The sequence below is a fragment of the Pleurodeles waltl genome, chromosome 5, assembly GCF_031143425.1.
Source record: "Pleurodeles waltl isolate 20211129_DDA chromosome 5, aPleWal1.hap1.20221129, whole genome shotgun sequence".
In the NCBI taxonomy this organism is placed as follows: Eukaryota; Metazoa; Chordata; class Amphibia; order Caudata; family Salamandridae; genus Pleurodeles; species Pleurodeles waltl.
Window position 1 is genome coordinate 1,693,411,435 of NC_090444.1, and position 21,252 is coordinate 1,693,432,686.

A 21,252-nucleotide genomic window follows, 5' to 3' on the forward strand; every position below is an offset into this window, starting at 1 on the left:
GGATGGTGTGTGGCAGGCTGGCAGAAACTGGTCAGCCTACACTAGAAGTCTGATTGGTATTCAGGGGCATCTCTAAGATGCCCTCTGGGTGCATTTTACAATAAATTCCACACTGGCATCAGTGTGTATTTATTGTGCTGAGAAGTTTGATATCAAACTTCACAGTTTTCAGTACAGACATTATGGAAATGTGGAGTTTGTGTTTGACAAACTCCCAGACCATATACTCTTATGGCTACCCTGCACTTACAATTAGGTTTTGCTTAGACACTGTAGGGGCACAGTGCTCTTGCACATATGCCCTCACCTATGGTATAGTGCACCCTGCCTTAGGGCTGTAAGGCCTGCTAGAGGGGTGACTTACCTATGCCACAGGCAGTGTGAGGTTGGCATGGTACTCAGAGGGGAGTGCGATGTCGACTTAGTCATTTTCTCCCCACCAGCACACACAAGCTGTAAGGCAGTGTGCATGTGCTGAGTGAGGGGGTCCCTAGGGTGGCACAGGACATGCTGGAGCCCTCAGAGACCTTCCCTGGCATCAGGGCCCTTGGTACCAGGGGTACCAGTTACAAGGAACTTACCTGGGTGCCAGGGTTGTGCCAATTGTGGAGACAAAGGTACAGTTTATGGAAAGAACACTGGTGCTGGGGCCTGGTTAGTAGGGTCCCAGCACACTTTCAAATCATAACTTAGCATCTGCAAATGCAAAAAGTCAGGGGGTAACCATGCCAAGGAGGCATTTCCTTACAGCATGACATTAGAGTGTGCCTTAGAATGAGGGCTAACAATGGGGTTTCAATAGATCGTGCCCTGGCTGTGGGAGTTAATAGAGTTTCAGCCAATCCTTTTCGAGTCTTGAATACTGTAGCTTTGTATAAAATTGTGCAAACGAGGATCATCATAATCCAGTTCCATAAATACTGAGCCCGATCCCATGGTATGGGTTCTGAAACCCACTGTCTAGCCTTAGGAAGGTAGAAACATATGCTTTTGCAACAAGCCTTATCCTAAAAAGGTGCTGAATGTTCCAGGAACTAGAGCTAAGATCAATATATTGGTATAGAACGTCTTTTGTCAAGTACTTTCAAGCATGTCAAATCAAATCAAATATTTTTTTAGACCGTGCTACTCACCCATAGGTTCTCAAGGCGCTGAGGGGTATATCCCCGGAGTTCAGTCCAAGAACCAGGTCTTGAGGTCCTTCCTGAACTGAGGTAGCGATGGCGACTGACTGAGGTGAAGAGATAAGGTATCCCAACTTTTTGCTGCCAGGTAGGTGAAAGATCTTCCTCCAACTGAGGGCGAGCAACTGCTGGGAAGAGCGGAGAGATCTGGAAGGGGAGTATCAGGTGATGCAGTGGTCAAATCAGATGATGTGGAGTGCTCTCTGGGCTTATGCGTGGAGTTTGAAGTTGAACCTCTTCTGGATGGTGAGCCAGGGGAAGTCTTTCAGGACGAGGCTGGCGGCGGTCTGAATTTGTTGCAGCTTGCTCAGGCTCTTCTTGGAGGTTCCAGCAGAGAGGACATTGCCATAGTCAACTCTGCTCTTGATTAGGACGTGTGTCACAGTTTCAGCAGTCAGTTGGTATCCATCTGAAAATCTTCGGTAAGAGTCGGAGGGTGTGGAAGCAGGTGTCTGGTCATGGTAAGAGCTGAGTCGAGAATGATGCTGAAGTTTCATCCATGGTCTGTGGGGTTGGGGGTTTGCAGAGTGTTGAGGGCCACCAGGAGTCGTCCCAGGCTGATGAAGAAGGTCCCATGATGAGGATCTCGGTCTTGTTGGAGTTCAGCCTGAGGCAGCTCTCCTTCATCCAAGTGGCAACGGCTTCCATCAAGTCTCTGAAATTCGTTTTGGCTGTTCAGGGGGTTCTCGGTCAGGGAGATGATCAAGTGGGTGTCATCAGCGTAGGAGAGGATTTTCATACCGTAGCTCCTGACGACGGGGGCAAGCGGGGTCATGTAGCTATTGAACAGCGTGGGGCTCAACGAGGATGTTTTGGGTACTCCACAGAGGTTATCTGTAGGTTCTGATAGGTGTGGCAGGAGCCTGATTTTCTGTGTTCTGCCTGTCAGGAAGGAGTGTATCCATTAAAGGGCCTTGCCGCGTATGCCTGCTGTGTAGAGTGTGGTGGGACACTGTATCGAAGGTGGCTGAAAGATCTAGCAGAATGAGGGCTGCTGTTTGGTCGCAGTCGAGGTGGGAGCGCATATCATCTGTGGTGGCAAGCAGGGTGTTTTCGGTGCTGTGGTTAGATCTGAATCCTGATTGGGAGATGTCCAGGGTGGTGCTTTTGGAGCTGAATTTTGATTGCTTTCTCTGAAACCTTAGCTAGGAAGGGCAGCAGCGAGATGGGGAGGTAGTTCTCGAGATCCATTGGGTTGGCTGTGGGTTTCTTGTACGTCTGGTCCTTTGTTTTTCATGGACACGAACTGGCTACTCACAACAAAGATATGGACAAGAACTCATCAGGTGCAAATAATCCAATGCAGTTGATACCAACTGAGTTGAGACAGCCACAGAGAACTGGGTCGGTGTGACGGCAACATACAGAATACAAAAGCGAAATTTAAATTCCAGAATATTATCATGTCAACAAAAAATGGGTAGGAGTGGTTAGTAATGCACAAGCAGGATAGAAGGTGGGGTGTGCAGACCCCAAACCCTTGATATTTTTTTTTAAGTGCAGTTCTCACTGTCTATGGTTAGAGGAGTTAACAACATATGCAAAAAGTGGCTGAAGCATCCATGATTCAGAAATTATTCCTCATGCCAGTAACATGGGTATGTAAAGCACTGTGAAAGTACTACTCACCAACACATTTCTCAGCTACTTCTTCTAAGAATGCATCAGACAATTTTGGATTCCAGTCCCTGGTATGAATTTGTAAAATGTGCTTTCTTGCCTGATGGAAAAAAAAAAATTACCTTTAACAATGTTAGAAACAGTTTTGCATGCACAATTTACTATGAAACATGGCACTCAATATGACATTTCCATCACCTTTGGCATTCGGTCATGAGCAACGTATTAACCTATGCAGTAAAACATATACTATTTACATGGTAATAACAAGACACAGGCATGTGGCTTTTATGCAGCAGGGTACGCAAACCTATCTTTCAATCACTTGAAAGTCATTGAAAACTCTACCACCGGTTGTGTGGCCAATGGTCTGTTATAGCATAATATGTTACCTACAGTGGTCAATCATGTCCATTCACCCTCCTTTATTTTCTGAACAGCTGCCAATTTTTTAAATTATGATTTTCAAATCGGTTTACTGACTTTTCTAAGGCACTACACAAACACTATTGAACATACTGGTTGCAACCATTACACACTGTCCAACAGTTATGCAGTAACTTAGGGGTACAGTACAGTGTGATGCAACCAGTAGCCAATTTATTTATATGCTGAGAGCAGGAAGTGGCATGTTATGAATGAGGCTGCACACGAAGACATTTACCATCCGTTCTAATTGATTAAAGAATCAAACAAAGGACAGAAATAGGACCAACACCTGAAAATCTAGACTTTACTTACATACTACCCGTAACCTTGAAAGGATTATTTTGCCCAGTCTTCATTATAACAGTTTGTATATTTTGGGAAGATATACTAAAAAAAAAAAAAATCACGCAGTCTAACACCCCATAAAAAAGACAAGCTATGGCATAGTCAAGAGCTATGGCCTTTTGAAGCTAGTGCAATGGGTACGGTTCTGTGTATTTTTGTTGCAAGCATTTGCAGCAAAGATTAAAATAAGAAAGAGAAAAAAGGAAAGCAGGTCAGTGAATAAATATGGTGGCTGCATGCTTGATTTTTTTTTTATTGTAAGAATAAATAAACTATTACATTTAGGCAGCTGTAACTTAGAACAAGCAAAATAATACTTTTAGCTTTAATGCGGATCACAGGAAAAGATGATTTTTATTGACAGAAAGAAAGGATACTTTTAGTTTTTTAATTACTCTAAAATGAAACTTAAGAAGTAATTTAAATACAGAAGAATTAGAAAAAGAAAAAAGAAAATAAAGAAGCACTGACAAAGCCAAAAATGTTTCTGCTCTAAAAGGTTGCATTGTTGGCTTTACAAATGCTTCACGCCAAACTCATGTGTACACATGCGTCAATATGTGTGCCTGGCCAGCAATCTTGCAATGGGTTTTCGATAAAAGAAAATAAAAAAAACATTCCAAGATGTCCGTCAATGCATTGTGATGCACATGTGTGTTGTGACACATGCATGCCCACATGTGATGCATGCTTGGGAGCCATTTTTAATTTACTGTTCTGACATAGCAGACAGGGAGTGGGGCAGGAAACATCGGGGATGTGAAAGCCCAAAAAAAGCACTGCGAGAGAGGACAAAGAAAAAATAAAGGGGGCGGGGGCAAGGAAATATGCACTTTCATGGAGTGCTCAATACGAATAAAACGAGCATCGGCAAAGCCAACAGCTCTGTCTCTAATTAGCTAACACATCCAACCACATGCATACATGTGCAACTACATCACTGAATTAACGGATCAGCTGAGCAACATACAGAATGTCTAGTAAAGATACAGTGGACTAGCATGCACTACAGTGCAATAAACAAAAGAAGTGCAGGACAACAAGGGCACACTTTAAAAATGTGAGATTGATAAGTAATTGAAAACAAACCGGTGTAGGAGTTGACTGTTGGCATATGTAGGCAATGTAGAATCCAGGAATGGACAATACAAGCTATGTGTGTGACTGTGGCATAGCAAGTGTGCTAAGGACCCCAATGCAAGCAAGGAGCATGGCCACAACCATCTCCAGGTTGAGTAGATAGCGACGATTCAGGTAGCCTGGAACAATGTCCCAGAAACCAAGTGCTCCAAATCTCTCTAAGCTGATGTGCAGCGTACAAGAAAATTACAAATAAATACATCTGGGCAAGACTGTAATAACTAAACTCAAACGTGTTCAACTGAAATTACCATCTTTCTTGCATATCCTTTCTTGGACTCCCCAAGCCTTGTAAGAAAACTTATCAATAAATATATTTATATGTGATATGGCTGCAAAGCCTTTAACACTTTCCTTTAAATGCAGGCAAAGGTAAGAAAGCATTATCCAAGATCAAACCTGACGAATGACTGGAAAAATAAACCGAGCCAAAAAAATAAAATAAAAGAGGGCTCTAGAGTTACTGTCGATTTTATAAAAGGTTACATTAGACACTGTTGTTAGTTGAAGCATGTCAATTCATATATATATTTCCTGTGGAACCAATGCATAACAAAAGTATGTAATAATTTATTCAAAGTAAAAGTGAAATTATCATGTATTAATTTTGATGTCAACAAAAGTTAACCTGAAGTTTGGTTTTCTCAAGTGAGTAAAGAAAGAAAAACTCAGCTAACTCTTCCCAGACTCCCAACCTTAAAGTTATGAACCTCAATTAAAAAAAATAAGCATTACGTGTTTGTTTACTTAAATATTACTATTCCATATGATCAACCTGCCTCAGAAGCTTTACTGCAACTTGCAAAAATAGTGCATGAGGCATTTCTTTCCAAACCCATAGCTAAAAAACGATGATGTTCAGCCTTAACAGTGACTACAAAACACTACTGGAAAGAAAATGTAATCCCCATATACATTCTACAAAAAGCGAAGGTTTTGTTGAGAGACAGTCGGACAGAGAAGCAAATTGCCTAGACAGACCATGGTGGCTCAGTGGAAAAAAATTAATAGGTGTAATTTTCAAGGAGTAGTCTGCTTACAACCTTTGGACGTCAAAGTTTGTGGATGGACAACAAACATTTTGTAGATGACATGAAAACAGAGCTAGCTTTCTTTTCAAACGTCAGGCACTTCACACTATTTCAAATGTTTACAGTGTACTTCTGAGTGCAGGAGACATAATAAATGAACTTTGCAAATACACAACTGGTAACTATTTAAACTACAGCAAGATGCTGTGTCTCTCAATTACCTTTTGATTAGGTAAACCGAATAGAAATTCTCGGTCAAAACGACCAGGTCTCCTGAGTGCAGGGTCTATGGAATCAAGTCGGTTTGTAGCACCAATAACAACAATTTCTCCCCTGTTATCGAGCCCATCCATGAGCGCCAGCAGAGTAGAAACAATAGAACTAGAAGAAAATTATAAATATTATAAGAAAGTAAGATTACAATAATTTTGGCAGCTGAGTTGCAAATGGTTGGAGTCCCAGCACATTACATTAACTATACAAACCATGCTCCTTAATAGGTGATTCATGTCTAGATCATAACCATCTTATTAGTCCTCTCAAATGAAGATCCTCATGACCTCATCTGGCCTGAAAAGAACAAGTTACTTACCTTCGGTAACGTCTTATCTGGTAGTGATATGATCCAGCTGCAGATTTCTTACTTTAGAATCTTCCGCAGGCGCAAGTCTGGATCCAGATTTTTTTTTCCTATAGCACGCATGCGTGTCAGAAGAGGGCACTGCGCATCTCTAACTTTGTCGTCCACTGGATATGATGTCAGCAGAGTACGTATAAACCCCCCACCAATGAGTTGACATCAGTTTCTTCTGGGACTATTTTCCGTGCTCAAAACACAGAGCCACATATAAAAACTGTCTATTGAAATAGTATGCATAGCACAAAAAAACACCCCTACGTCGAATAATCACTGAATTCTTAATCCAAGGTGTAGATTTTTAAAACAAAATCAACGGAGACCAAGAGGATTCAGAGCAGGGAGGTTGGGAAGGCTGTTAAGGAATCTGCGGCTAGATCCTATCTCTACCAGATAAGGCATTACTGAAAGTAAGTAACTTATTCATCTGAAAGAGACATCTAGCTGAGGATTCCTCAACTTAGAATCAGATACCAAAGCATAAAAACCCAAGAGGAGGGGGTGGAAACTGAGACCCTCGAAAGTCTAATTAAACTGGTCGAGCACAAGAGTAAAAGACAGGAGAAGAAAAATGAGAGAGAATAAATAGCATTCTACGAAATCTCAACCTGTGGTAATAAGAACAAATTAATAATACCATAAAACAGGTGAGTATATGAAGAAGCTCACCCATGTTAGAGCATAGAATAAACTCATCTACGTTAACGTAACAATTGTTTGTCTTAAGCGACTTAACCACAGTGAAAGCCTTTTATCCAGAAGGAAAGCAGATTTAGTACTGGAGAAAAAGATGAAGTGCTCAAAAAAATACCCATGAGGAAGAACATCCTCATTAGGAAAAGGAATTGGTGGAAAGACAACTGTAAGAAAAGGGATACAAAAACGGTAAGAACAAGGATAAAAACTCACCCATAACCGCACAATTAAAATTAAGTATGATACCCTGAAAATGATGTCCCAAGAACAGAAGTGGTCTAGAAAAAATGTGAGTAGATCAAAATACAGAAGAAGGTATGTGAGCCTTAAATATTGCACTACCAACAACTGATTAGGAGTCGGGAACCATAAAAAACATGGAATGAGGAAGGTATGTGAACATGAACATTCAGTGTTAAAGGCGAACAGCAGTACCTAAGAAAAAGCTACTTGCTCCTGTAAAGGAATGAAACCCCAAGTATGAACCGTTCGGCAAGACTGTGGAAATGGCCAAAGCATCATGATCCTAAAGACAAAACGTGGATAAGAAAGACTAACCCCTGAGCTAGTGGATATGTATCAATTTGATCCTTAATTGCAGGTTCCACACTGTTGGAACACAGAGCATCATAACTGGCCAAGGAGCAGAACCTCTCACCATGGACAAATAAATCAAAATCAGACATGCATCAAAAGGTAAACATAATAGAATATCTTGTGTAGAGAAAACAAGACAGTTGCCCCAAAAAAGAAAAGAAGACTAATCATTTGGCATATGAAATACTTTATCCCCAGGAAAGGTGGTTATTAAAATACACATCTACTGACATAGGAGGGAAGAAACAATGCCTATGTAGTGCCAAGTATGCATGTATATAAGAAAACATATGCCCACGTATATACTGTGTGTGCTTGCATGTGTCTTAATGCGATTTAACTTAAGGGCCTTGGACATAAGTGGAAACAGAGGTCAATACAGGATTGCAGGATGTAATATAAAAGACTTCAAACAGGAAAACTATAAAACTGACTAGATTCTCAGGAAAAGAAACAGTCGGAATTTAAAGAATATATCCAATAACAGCACAACAGAGTCATGTAAAATTAAAGCAATTGTACCTATACAATGTATCAATAATAAACTTTATCAAATATGTCAGATATAATATCAGTCAGAAACTGCAGCGCAACAGCTAACCTATTTGACAGTTCAAGGGGACATAGTAACCAATACTCTCAGGGGTCTAGAAAACTTGAGAGGGGGTAATATCCTCAGTTCCCTATAAGGGATACTAGTAAAATGGCATAAAGGTTAGAAAAACTGTCTGACAGGGGAGAAGTGGGAAAAAAAACATTAAAGGTGAAACCACATATAAATGCTGTTTAGCATAGGATGTAAATACTCCACTTGAAGTATGACTTATACCAGACAGGTAATGACTCCTAAGAATAAGCTTTATCATTCAGAGTGAAGCAAACGATATCACCTTACGTCAGGTGTGCTATAAACAACAACCTCTAATTGAGCAACACTGACAAAACCTGAAGCAGAAATCATTACTTTACATCAAGTAATAATGATAAAGAAAGTAGCCTTAAACATCAGGCATGAAAATGTCCATAGGGTGTCCGAGTACAACATTACTGCAATAAGAAGCCAGGGAAACTCAGCACCTGGCAAGAAGGAAAACCCACTGGGCATTCCAATGAAGCATACGGGATAATTGAACGCCTCGCGGCCTGTAAGTCACCCCTATAGCAGGCCTTACAGCCCTAAGGCATGATGCACTATACCACTGGTGAGGGAATAGCTGCATGGCCAATAGGCCCTTACAGTGTCTAAGTCCATTCGTAGACATTGTAAGTACAGTGTGGCCATACTGAGTACATGGGCTGGGAGTTGGTCATTAGAAATCCACAGCTCCATGATGGCTTCATTTAAGACTGGTAAGTTTGGTATCAAACTTCTCAGCACAATAAACCAACACTGATGGCAGTGTTGGATTTATTGAAAAATGCACACAGAAGGCATCTCAGAAATGCCCAGTGTATTTCACTCAACCCTCTAGTGTAAGGCTGACCGGTCTGTGTCAGCCTGCCACTAGCAGACAACTTTCTGACCCCATGGGGTGAGAGAGCCTTTGTTCTCTCTGGGGTCAGGGACAAAAGCCTGCTCTGGGTGGAGGTGCTTCACCACTCTCCCCCCACAGGAACGTCAACACTTGGCGGTGAGCCACAACGGTTCCTGCATTGTGTTACATTACCCCAGGGCTCTCCAGGTAGTGGAGGTGCCCGCACCCCCTCCCCCCCGGATCAGACCCCACTTTTGGGGTCAGGTCCAGCGGGAAAATTAGTAAACATGAGAAGGAATGACCACATCAGCAGGCACCACAGCTAGTGTGCCCAGAGCTGAGGTGACCCCTCCTTGCAGAATCCTCCATCTTGTTTTGGATGAGGCTAGCCAATAGGGCACGCCCTGCCCAATCTGCACCAGATGCCCACGGCACGAGTATAGGTGGCCCATCAGACCAGAGAGTGTCCACAGGCGATTCTGACCGCGAGTCCACCCTGGGTTCACCCCTACTGGCCAACTTGAGGACGCCTGCAGTCTAAATCCAGAGGACCCTCCTGACTGCGACGGGATCTGGTAAAGATTTCTCAACGCCTGAAGGTTCCCCTGCACCCGCAGCCCTCTGGCCTTGGGGAACCCAACCAATGATCCAGCAACGTCCAGTAGGCTCTTTACTTACCTGTCCAGCAGTTGGTTTTCTTCAGTCGTCTCCCTGGACCATGTCTGCAGCTTCTTTGTGACCCCCCCGGGGTTCCCCCATCGAAAAGCACTGAACGCCCGATGCTTTATTTGCACCCTGCACCCAGCTGCCCCATGCAGCTGAGGGTGTGTGCTTGGTGCTGGCCTGTGGCCCTCCCGGTGCTGATCTAAACCCTCCAGGTCTGTGCCCTGAAGTGGCAGGTACTTACCCGCAAGCTGTTTCTTTCTGAGTGCCTCCTGTCTCCCTAGGATTCCATTGGGCATCCAAAACAGAAACTTTGACCTGTGCACTCGGCAGGCCCCATGCTGCAGGTGGTGCACCCTTGGTGTCTTCCTAAACTTTGCCCTTTTGGACATTTAATCCCAGGGAACTGGATCGTAAATCGAGTACTTACCTGTAAATAGTGTTGTTACTTTTCCTCCCCTAGGAACACATTGCTTTCTATGAGAAATTGCAGTGTTCACTTTTGAAACTGAAAAGAACTACTTACCTGTAAACTGTTTGATCTGTGAATTCTAAACAAAGTGCTTTTGATACTTAAAAGTGATTCATTCTTGAAAAACTGTACTTTCCTGCAACAAAGATCTTTTTGGTTCTAGAAATAAAGTAACAAAGTATATTTTTGATTACATAAAAACATTGGCCTGGAGTTAGTCACTGAGTGTGTGCCTCATTTCTTGACTGTATGTACAACAAATGCTTATTATTACCCTCAGATAAGCCTAACTGCTCGACCGTACTACCACAAAAGAGAGCATTAATAGTATCTACTTTAGCCTCTAAAGTCCCTGGGGAGCACTGGACTCTGTGCATACTATAACTTACTTTGGTATAATATATAACAGAGCCAGCTTCCTACAATCCTGTGCCCCAAACAAATAGGCACCATCAAATGGAATGTCCACATGCACACCAAATGGGGATTTGCAGTCGACATCTGCCATCCACAGGGTTGAAATCCCAAAGACGTAGGAAGCACACACTTCCAAATATGATGAAAATGCCAAAGAAGGCCGAAAAAACGACCAGAACAACCGTCTCTGGATCCACCTTGCAAGCACGGAAAAGAAGGAACTGACATCAGCGAGTCAGCGGGGGGAGTTATATGGACTCTGTTGACATCACATCCGGCAGACTACGTCATTACAGAGTCACGCAATGTCCTCTGGTGACGCCCGACTTACTAGGAGAAAAAGGTTCCGGATCCAGGCTAGTGCCTGGGGTGAGATTCTAAGTTAAGGAATCTGCGGCTAGATGTCTCTATCAGATCACTAAGCTTTGCAGGATCTGATGTTTGGTGAGAAAGGTTGGGTCACCAAGAATGCACCTATGTCTAGCTAGTGGATGACTAACAGGGAGAGCAGAGTGTAGCTTTATTCAAGCAGCCATTAAAGTATCTGTTAAGGCCTCAATGAAAAGCAGCACATGCTTCAACAACGCCAGGTCCAGGTGTAAGAACTCCATCAACAAGTTTACTAATGTTTTAACCGTAGGCTGTTGTAAATCAAGTATTGCAGCGGCCCAGTGGACAACTGAAGCAAAGGAGGTACTTTCCTCTCAGGTTGGACTTGGCAATTTTAATTCAGTCTCGGGAGAAGTGTCCAACCCACTCGCATTCTGTATGTCCATGTTCAATACACCTTCAGTATAGTGAAGGGAGAAAGCAAGTTGTCTGGCTCCTCACTGTCACTGTGTGGAATGTTCTGAAGCTCATGAACTGCATCTGAATTTGGAGCTGTAAAGGATCTCTAACTTCCTATGCAACTGGTGCCGAGAAAGAGTCTGTGGTTCATCCTATGTTGGAGCTGCAAGACAGGCCTAGTTCTGGCCAATGTCAGCCCCCAGGTCAGAAATCGGCACTGGGACTAGATTCGGAATGAGTGCCTGGGTCAGACTGGTGTGGCTTAAGGGGCTGGGGTGAAACTGTGGGCCAGGAACAACTAATACCTGGGAGGAAGCCCAGCAGGGTCAGATAGCGCCAGGTGAGGACCCAAGTAAGGCTAAAGTATGACTGGTGATCCCTGCAGCTTCGTGGGGGGCTTAAAGCACTCCAGGGGACACAAAAGTGACTTGGAAATTTTGCAGCACGGCCTCTTGAAAGCCTCTCTTTGCTACAAGGTCGACAACAAGCCTGTGAATTCGGGGTGCACCAGAAGTAGAATTGGAATATGCTTGAGGCAGAAGAAGTCCTTGAGTCAGGCCCTTGTAATGCAGACTGCAGTTGACTGCTTGTTCTGGAATAGCGAGAGGGAAGGGTCTATTCCAATCTGGCATTCTTCTGCAACTTAAGACTGGCTCCAAGACGTGCACTGAAATCAGGACTTGGAGCTAGAATGGCCCACGACTTGGAGCAGGAATGGTGTCTAGAGAGCAACCTCTTAATGTTTTGAAACAAAGGGTTTCCATTCCGGCTCCCCCAATGCCATTGTGTGGAACATGGCACATTTGTCACTCTCCTTTGAATTGTGGCCAGAACCCTGCACAAACAAATATTCTGTAAATCGTCAGTGGCTGACATGTGTTTCCTGCAGCTGTGGAATGGTATAAAACTTGTCTTCTTGGTAACAAATTTTCCTTGGAATACAGTCTGTTGTTGAAATTTGGTGCTGGTACAACTGACAAAACAGAGAGAAAAGCTCTTGATCCATAGGAAGAGTGCAGATAAAGGAACAAACATCAGCATTCAGCTTTGGCACATATTTGTTACTCTGGTATCACCTCCAGGGCGCTGAAATACCAAAGCTAAGATTGACTACGCCTTCTGCCAGTGTGCAATAGCAATTGTTGCTGAAAATACAGGTCCAGTCTGGAGCCTGGGATTATTCTAAAGTTGAGGAATCTGAACGTAGAAGACACATTAGAAGAACGAGTTACTTACCTTCGGTAACGACTTTTCTGGTGGATACATTAGCTACCTGTGGATTCCTCACCTAATGAATACTCCCATGGCGCCAGCCTTCGACGGAAATCTTCTTCCTAGTCTCTGCACGTCGACGAGGACGTCACTCTAGCCCACACGACGCCGTCTGACGTCATACAGGCAATAAGAGGTCCTCGACGACGTGCCGACGTCAGTACCAAAAATTTTTACGTGCATGAGAACAACAACCCAATGCAATGAAAGAGCAAGGCAACATCCCATAACCTTGTAAAATACACAATTTTGCAATGAATAGCTGTAAATTTAATATAACTCTCTCTTTTTTTTTTTTTTTTTTTTTTAAAACGAACAAATATATGCAAATCATGTATATACACAAAGATATATACATATATATATACAGATAAATATACACAAGTATCCATATATACAACATCTATTGCAATCTTGAAGACCAAGAGGAGCGCACTCAAGGATTACTTGGTAAGACCAGAAAGGCAACGGGGAGGCGGGTGGGACCGTGAGGAATCCACAGGTAGCTAATGTATCCACCAGAAAAGTTGTTACCGAAGGTAAGTAACTCGTTCTTCTGATGGATACAACTACCTGTGGATTCCTCACCTAATGAAGAGTCCCAAAGCAGTACCACGCCCGGTGGCGGGTGCCTAAATGGTCAAACCAAGAAATCCTGCAGCACTGACCGTGCAAAATGGCCGTCCCTTCTGACCTCCGAGTCCAAACAGTAATGTTTCGCAAAAGTGTGAAGGGACGACCAAGTTGCGGCCTTGCAGATGTCGACCACAGGAACACCTCTGGCCAAGGCCGAAGTGGCCGACTTAGCTCTGGTGGAATGAGCTCTAATGCCCTCAGGAGGATCCTTCTTTGCCAAAGAGTAACAGATTTTAATGCAAAGAACAACCCACCTGGAGAGTGTTCTCTTGTGGACTGCCTTTCCTCTCCTCTTGCCCACGTACCCGATGAACAGCTGATCCTCCAGCCTGAAATCCTTTGTTCTATCAATAAAGAAGCTCAACGCCCTCTTTGGGTCCAGACGGTGCAGTCTTTCTTCCTCTTTAGAAGGATGAGGCGGAGGATAGAACGTGGACAAAGTAATTGTCTGAGCCAAATGGAACGGTGAAACAACCTTCGGGAGGAAAGCAGCCTTGGTCCTCAACACCACCTTATCACCATAAAAAGTTGTATAAGGGGGCTTTACCGATAAGGCCTGCAACTCACTCACTCTCCTTGCAGATGTTATAGCTACCAGGAAAACTGTTTTTATAACCAAATACATTAAGGGGCAAGAATGCATAGGCTCAAAAGGGGACCCCATAAGGAAAGTCAGGACCAAGGACAAATCCCATTGCGGCATAACGAATCGTTTTGGAGGATATTTATTTAGAAGACCTTTCAAGAATCTGATAACAATAGGGGATTTAAATAACGATGGTTGGTCTGGAAGACAGATGAAGGCTGACAAGGCCGACAAATAACCTTAATTGTAGCCACTGCACAACCTTTCTGCGCTAGAGACAGAGCAAAAGACAAAACGTCCGATAGATGAGCATGTAAGGGATCAATCTGCCTCTCTCCACACCACGCAACAAATTTAGACCACCTATTAGCGTAGATAGATTTAGTGGAGTGTCGCCTGGCCGCTAATATAACATCCACTACATCAGGCGGAAGAGAGAAGGAACTCAGGTTGCCCCGTTCAATCTCCAGGCATGTAGGTGCAGACTCTGGGGGTTGGGGTGTAAAACCTGCCCCTGCGACTGCGAGAGGAGGTCTGCCCTGAAAGGGAGACGGAGTGGAGGGCACATTGAGAGTTGGAGAAGGTCGGAGTACCACACCCTCCTTGGCCAATCCGGAGCTATTAAGATGACTAGCGCCCGGTCTTGGCGAATCTTCCTCAATACTCGAGGAATCAAGGGTATGGGAGGAAACGCGTAAAGCAACTGGCCGCACCAGGTTATTTGAAACGCGTCCCCCAACGCTCCCTGCATCGGATACTGGAGGCTGCAGAATAACGGACAATGCGCGTTCTCCAGAGTGGCAAACAGATCTACCCGAGGAAACCCCCACCTTTGGAAGATCAAACGGGCTTGATCTGGATGGAGACGCCACTCGTGGTCTGCCGAGAATTGGCGACTGAGACCGTCCACATGTACATTCAAGACCCCGGCCAGATGATTTGCTACCAAGCAAATCTGATGGTCCTTTGCCCAGGACCATAGTCGAAGAGCTTCTCTGCAGAGAAGGTACGACCCTACTCCTCCCTGTTTGTTTATGTACCACATCGTGGTAGTATTGTCCGTCAGGACCTGTAGCGACTGACCACGAAGGGAAGGGAGGAAGGCCTTGAGAGCCAGACGTACAGCCCGTAACTCTAACAGATTGATATGAAACATCTGTTCCTCTGGAGACCAAAGGCCTTTGATCTCCAGATCCCCCGGATGAGCTCCCCACCCTAGAGTGGAAGCATCCGTTATGACCGTGGCCACTGGTGGCGACTGCACAAACTGCTTTCCTTGTGAAAGATTGTTGCTCGCAATCCACCACTTCAAGTCCACAGCAGCATCTCTGGAGATCTTGACAGCACCTTCTAGATCTCCTTTGTGTTGAGACCACTGCCTTCGGAGGCACCACTGAAGAGCCCTCATGTGCCAGCGAGCATGCGTGACCAACAGAATGCAGGAGGCAAACAGACCGAGCAGACGAAGGACCTTGAGGACTGGAACTACCGCTCCCCTTCGAAACATTGGAACCAATTCCTGAATATCTTGAATCCGCTGAGGCGGAGGAAAGGCTCGACTCAATGTTGTATCCAGTACTGCCCCTATGAACAGGAGGCGCTGAGAGGGCTCCAGGTGAGATTTGGGCTCGTTCACCGAAAAGCCCAGGTCGAACAACAACTGAGTCGTTGACTGCAGATGATGCAACACAAGCTCCGGAGACTTGGCTTTGATCAACCAGTCGTCCAAGTAAGGGAATACTGCTATCCCCTTCCTTCTGAGCTCTGCCGCAACCACCGACATCACCTTCGTGAAGACTCGAGGTGCTGAAGTGAGACCAAACGGAAGGACCGCAAACTGATAGTGCTGCGATCCTACCACAAACCGGAGATACTTCCTGTGTGACTTGAGTATCGGGATATGAAAGTAAGCATCCTGCAAGTCGACAGACACCATCCAATCTTCCTTGTTCAACTCCAAAAGCACCTGAGCTAGGGTCAGCATCTTGAACTTTTCCTGTTTGAGGAACCAATTCAAGATCCTCAGATGCAGGATTGGTCTCAACCGACCATCCTTCTTGGGAATCAGGAAATACCTTGAGTAACAACCTCGACCCATTTCCTGCTCTGGGACCAACTCCACCGCGCCCTTTGAAAGGAGGACTTGTACCTCTCCTGTTCTAGCAACAAGAGGTGTTCTTCTGAACAATAAGATGGGCGAGGCGGGATGGGGGGCGGGAACTCCCGAAAGGGAAGGGTGTAGCCTTTTCCCACAATACTGAGAACCCAAGTGTCCGTTGTAATAGTCTTCCACTTGCGGAGAAAATGCCGTAATCTCCCCCCTACAGGAGAGGAGTGAGTGGGAAATGGTGGAAGCCTAAGGCTGCCTCCCTGCTGCACCCCTCCAGAGGACGAGGAAGAGGCAGAGTGCTGCTGAGAGGCTCCTCTGGTGCGGGCCCTACCTCTCCCTCTAAAAGATCTATAGGGATGGGAAGAGGCAGGTTGCTGGAATCTCCCCCGAAAGGAAGAGGAGGAAGAGCCACGCCCAAATCCACGAAATCTCCTGAAAAATCTGGAAGAGGAAGAAGGAGCTTGGAGCCCTAACGATTTGGCTGTGGCCCTGCTCTCCTTAAATCGCTCCAAGGCCGAATCTGCCTTGGCCCCAAACAGTTTGTCCCCATCAAACGGGAGGTCCCATAGGGTTGACTGCACATCCGCAGAAAACCCCGAATTACGGAGCCAGGCCTGTCTCCTTGCCACCACAGCCGTGCCCATTGCCCTAGCCACCGAGTCGGTCGTGTCCAGCCCAGACTGAATAATCTGGGTTGCGGCAGCCTGGGCGTCCGAAACAACATCCAAAAGACCCTGGGGAAGCTCCGTAAATGATGACGAAATGTCATCCATAAGAGCATGGATGTATCTCCCCAGAATGCAAGTTGCGTTGGTGGCCTTCAACGCCAGACTGCAGGATGAAAAAAAATTCTTGGACTGCGCATCCAGCTTTTTCGAGTCCCTGTCTCCAGGCACCGTCGGGAAAGATCCAGGCGCTGATTTTGATGAACAGGAGGCTTGCACCACCAAGCTCTCCGGTGTAGGGTGTCTAGAAAGAAAGCCAGGCCACAGCCCTATGAACCGCTGAGGAAGATACTGGCCTCTTCCACACCTCTAGCACCGGATCAAGCAAAGCCTCATTAAACGGCAAGAGAGGCTCCGCTGCAGCAGAGGCCGGATGTAGCACCTCCGTTAGAAGATTCTGCTTCGCCTCTGCCACCGGCAAAGGCAGGTCCAGAAAGTTAGCCGCCTTCCGTACTACAGCGTGAAAGGAAGCCGCCTCCTCCGTATATTCCCCTGGAGACGAAAGATCCCACTCAGGGGAAGTGTCCAGCCCACTGGCTGTATCCAGACCATGCAGTCCATCACCAGAGTCCTCCAGTTCTCCTTCCTCCAGGACTCGTTGGTACTCCTGCTCTTCCAATAGACGAAGAGCCAGTCTCCTCGAATGTAGCCTCTGCTCGATACGCGGAGTCGACATGGCCTCTGCCGAAGTCGAAGATCGGCGCCGATCCCCAGAAGCAACCGACGCCGCGTCCGGCGCCACAGGCAACTTCGACGCCGATGAAAGAGCAGGACGAAGAGAACTTGTAGCAGATGGACCCACCGGAGTCACAGGACGAAATCCCGACGTCGACGGGATGGAAATCTCCGGGACCAATCCTTCTGAAGCCACCGGAGCGGCCACCGGCGCCGACACCGGCGCCGAGCCCACGTTCCCAAAAGGGAGAAAGGGCATAAAGGGTGCCGGCCGTAGAGGCGCAGGATCACCCAATGAAAAGGCCAAAGGACCAGCCGGAGCACCCCCTGGAGCCATCTGTTGGAAGATGGTATACATCGCATTTAGGAATGCGGTACTATCGGCTCCAGGGGTGGGAAAAGCCGGATACTGGGGTGCCTGTATCGAAGGCGACCCCGACGCCGGCCTCGACGTCTGCGACGCCGGAGACAACACAAGAGGCTGCATCACCTCAATCACCGACGCCTGCCCAGGTGAAGTCGGTGACACCGGAGAGGGCAACGGCGTCGACGGATGCGGCGTGACCGTGGGACTGACCTCCCAAGTCCTCCGGCGCCGATCCGAAGGCGACCTGGAACGAGTCTCCTTGCTTGAATGGCGCCGTGAATCTCTACGGCGCCGGGAGTCTCGATGACGCCGATGCCTTGGCGAAGAAGACTTCTTGTGATGCTTTTCTTTCTTCGACTTCCCCATAAACAACTTAGCCTCACGTTCCTTGAGGGCCTTCGGATTCATGTGCTGGCATGAATCGCAAGTTGAGACGTCGTGGTCGGAGCTCAAACACCAAAGGCAGTCGGAGTGAGGATCTGTAACTGACATCTTGCCCCCACACTCTCGACAAGGCTTGAAACCCGACTTTCTCTGCGACATTATTACTGCAGAGAAGGACTACGCAGCAAAAAATACACTGTAACCACAAAAGTAACAGTTGCTCCCTCGAAGATAACCGTTTCGAATGTACGGAAAAAAGGGAACTGACGTCGGCACGTCGTCGAGGACCTCTTATTGCCTGTATGATGTCAGACGGCGTCGCGTGGGCTAGAGTGACGTCCTCGTCGACGTGCAGAGACTAGGAAGAAGATTTCCGTCGAAGGCTGGCGCCATGGGAGTATTCATTAGGTGAGGAATCCACAGGTAGTTGTATCCATCAGAAACATATTTATTCCAGCACTAAGAGCAAATGATTGACATCTTCCAATTAGGTCGAGTACTTCAATGAACCAAGTTGTTCTTACATACCCTGAACATCATGTCAAGATCAAGTAGCAAAATATATGCAAATTACAATGGTGTAATGCCACAAGCTGTACATTTGCTATACTAGAATAATAATTTTGCTAATGTATTCAGAGTGCAACAATATTTGTAGGAGATCAACTGATAACAAATTATGCTTAAATATCTGAAAGGGGAGTCACATTGTTTCAGAATGATGCTTTGAGCTGCGACTATTTTATATCCAGAAGAAAACAACATTTTAAATTAATTTACATTTAAATAGATGAATCGCAGACCAGAAAATATTACCTATGTATTTGATCTTGTCTACTAGAGCGGACAGGAGCCAAGCCATCAATTTCATCAAAGAAGATAATAGAAGGTCTCATTAGATAGGCCTGTTGTGTGACAAAAGTAAACAAGTGTTACACAATAATATTTCAAAATGTTAAACATTTGAACATTTAGAGCTTTATTTTCCTAATATGCACACTACTACTCATAGGTTCAAATCACGTGGTTCCTCACAAACCAAAAGAAAACACCTAGGAAAATAGGACATCTAGGAAGGTAGGTTATTAGTTGAGCCAGGATGTGCAGCCTGCACAAGTAACAGGTCCACAATTTCCCCTTACTGGGCATCAATCATCCCACTGCAGAGCTGGACTGTCAAGGTAAAGGCCTGCTCAAAGGAGGTAGTGTAGGCTAGTAACACCCATTAACTGGCACTCAATAACACTCAATAAATGACTGCCCGCCAAGTCAGTGCTTTCTCTTGAGAAAAAGGAAAAGTACATTTATCACATAAACACACTACTATTTACTATGCATTAATTTACAAATATACACAGAAGCAGATAAAAAAAAAGCTTAGATTATGTTATGAAATCCCATTTGACCGCCTAAAGGGTAATGACAGCCAAATCACAGTACTGCCCCCGCCAACACCTATACCAGACAACACATCATAAAGGGGGACATCAATTTAAATAAGACAGTTTATTGTCTCTATCAAGGGTCATAACATTACAAGAACAACAAACCACATGTTGAAAACATAATTGTGTGTAGTTGCAACAATCAATAACATGCGTAAACCCAATTCATATTATCAATAAAGCATATCATCCTTGAACAGTAATCCCTGTCAACATTAATATGTTAATAAATCATTTTAGAGTGAACATAATGTGTGAGCTTTTTTATATACTTTCAGGCCACATAAGATGAAAAACCATACAAACAGTCTCTAAAAGGCATCACCTTCTCCCCACATAAAATGCAGTCATAGAACCAGCCCCTAGTGGTTACTGTAGTCCAAACGTTTTTTTAACACAAGGTCAGTCACGTGCAATGCAACCAGAGAATGCTCCAGGTTTGAAAAATATATGAAAATCCTAAGGTGATCCTAATATTTAAAACCCTGCAAACATGGGGTTGGGGTATAAAACTCAAAGAAAGGGGGAAACAACACTCCTGCTGCCTCCTAGCACATTTTCAGAGATGTTGGTGGTGGGCCCCTGTCCTCCTGGGGACACCGCAAAAAGGTAAGAACTTATGTAACAACCTCTGCTGAGGCATTATGAAGCAAACCAGCCAGGAGCAGTGAATATTTTAGTATCACCTCTCCTGCTGTGCCGGGGAGAGCTGCTTGGATTTTCCTTTGTATTTTCTTTAGTTTCTTTAAATTCCTTGGGGATGTCCGGTCCCACCAAAGTGCACTTCAAATGTCACTTTAGCAGGGCTAGGTGATCTTATGATGAAAATGACATCTGGTGCCCTCCTTGCATATTCCGGTTTGCACCAGTTCAGGAATCCCTGGCTCCCGCTATAGCAGGAAACCACACAAAGGACAGTGGAGTGACCACCCCCCTGTCCAGCCCTCGTCTAGGGAGACCAGGTAGAGGACATCCTTGACCCCCTCTGATAGGTGTGTCACTTCAGACTGTGACCAACCCCCTTTTACAATTACTACAGGGCTCTCCGAGGGTGGGTCCTCAGATTAGTCGAGCAAGACTCTTCAAGGAACTCTTTGCAAGATATCTTCTGCTCCTGGCCTCCGGAACCGCTGCTGGTCTGCTTTTGGAACTGAAACAAGACTGTATCCATTTGGGAGGGCTTCCACTGCAGCATTGTTTCTCCATCTCCTTCTCCATCTCCTGCAAGATGTCTGCAACATCCATGGCTGTGCATCCTCCAGGGTCGCAATGACTGCCTGCATCCAAGAAGAAAGAACTAATCTCCCTTGGAGTGAAGGAGTCACTCCCCTGCATCTGACCACACCTCAACACAGACAGGCTGGTGGATCCTGTTGTTCCACGGACAACGTAAAGGCTCAGCTCACAGGTGGTGGTTCTGTGGTCCTCTCTGGGACCAACTTGTCTTCTGATCAACTTGGGAGACAGTGGGCCCTTGCTGAAGCTGCTGGAACAGAACCCCTTTGCACCACGACTGTTGCTCTTGCCAAGGCTTGTTTGCTCTTCCTTCAATAAGCT

At 45.5% G+C, this 21,252-nt stretch overlaps 1 protein-coding gene across 5 annotated transcripts in view; it reads right to left on the bottom strand.

Annotated features, from left to right (window-relative positions):
• ATAD2B (ATPase family AAA domain containing 2B) overlaps positions 1–21,252 on the bottom strand; it is a 546,820-nt gene that overhangs the window by 320,825 nt on the left and 204,743 nt on the right. For all 5 annotated transcript variants that reach the window (XM_069236016.1, XM_069236015.1, XM_069236018.1 and 2 more), the window contains exons 13-15: positions 19,067–19,155; positions 5,971–6,130; positions 2,814–2,904 (exon numbers count right to left, since the gene is read on the bottom strand). In XM_069236016.1, coding sequence (XP_069092117.1) covers positions 2,814–2,904; positions 5,971–6,130; positions 19,067–19,155 — 340 coding nt within the window. The remainder of the gene's footprint in view (positions 1–2,813; positions 2,905–5,970; positions 6,131–19,066; positions 19,156–21,252) is intronic.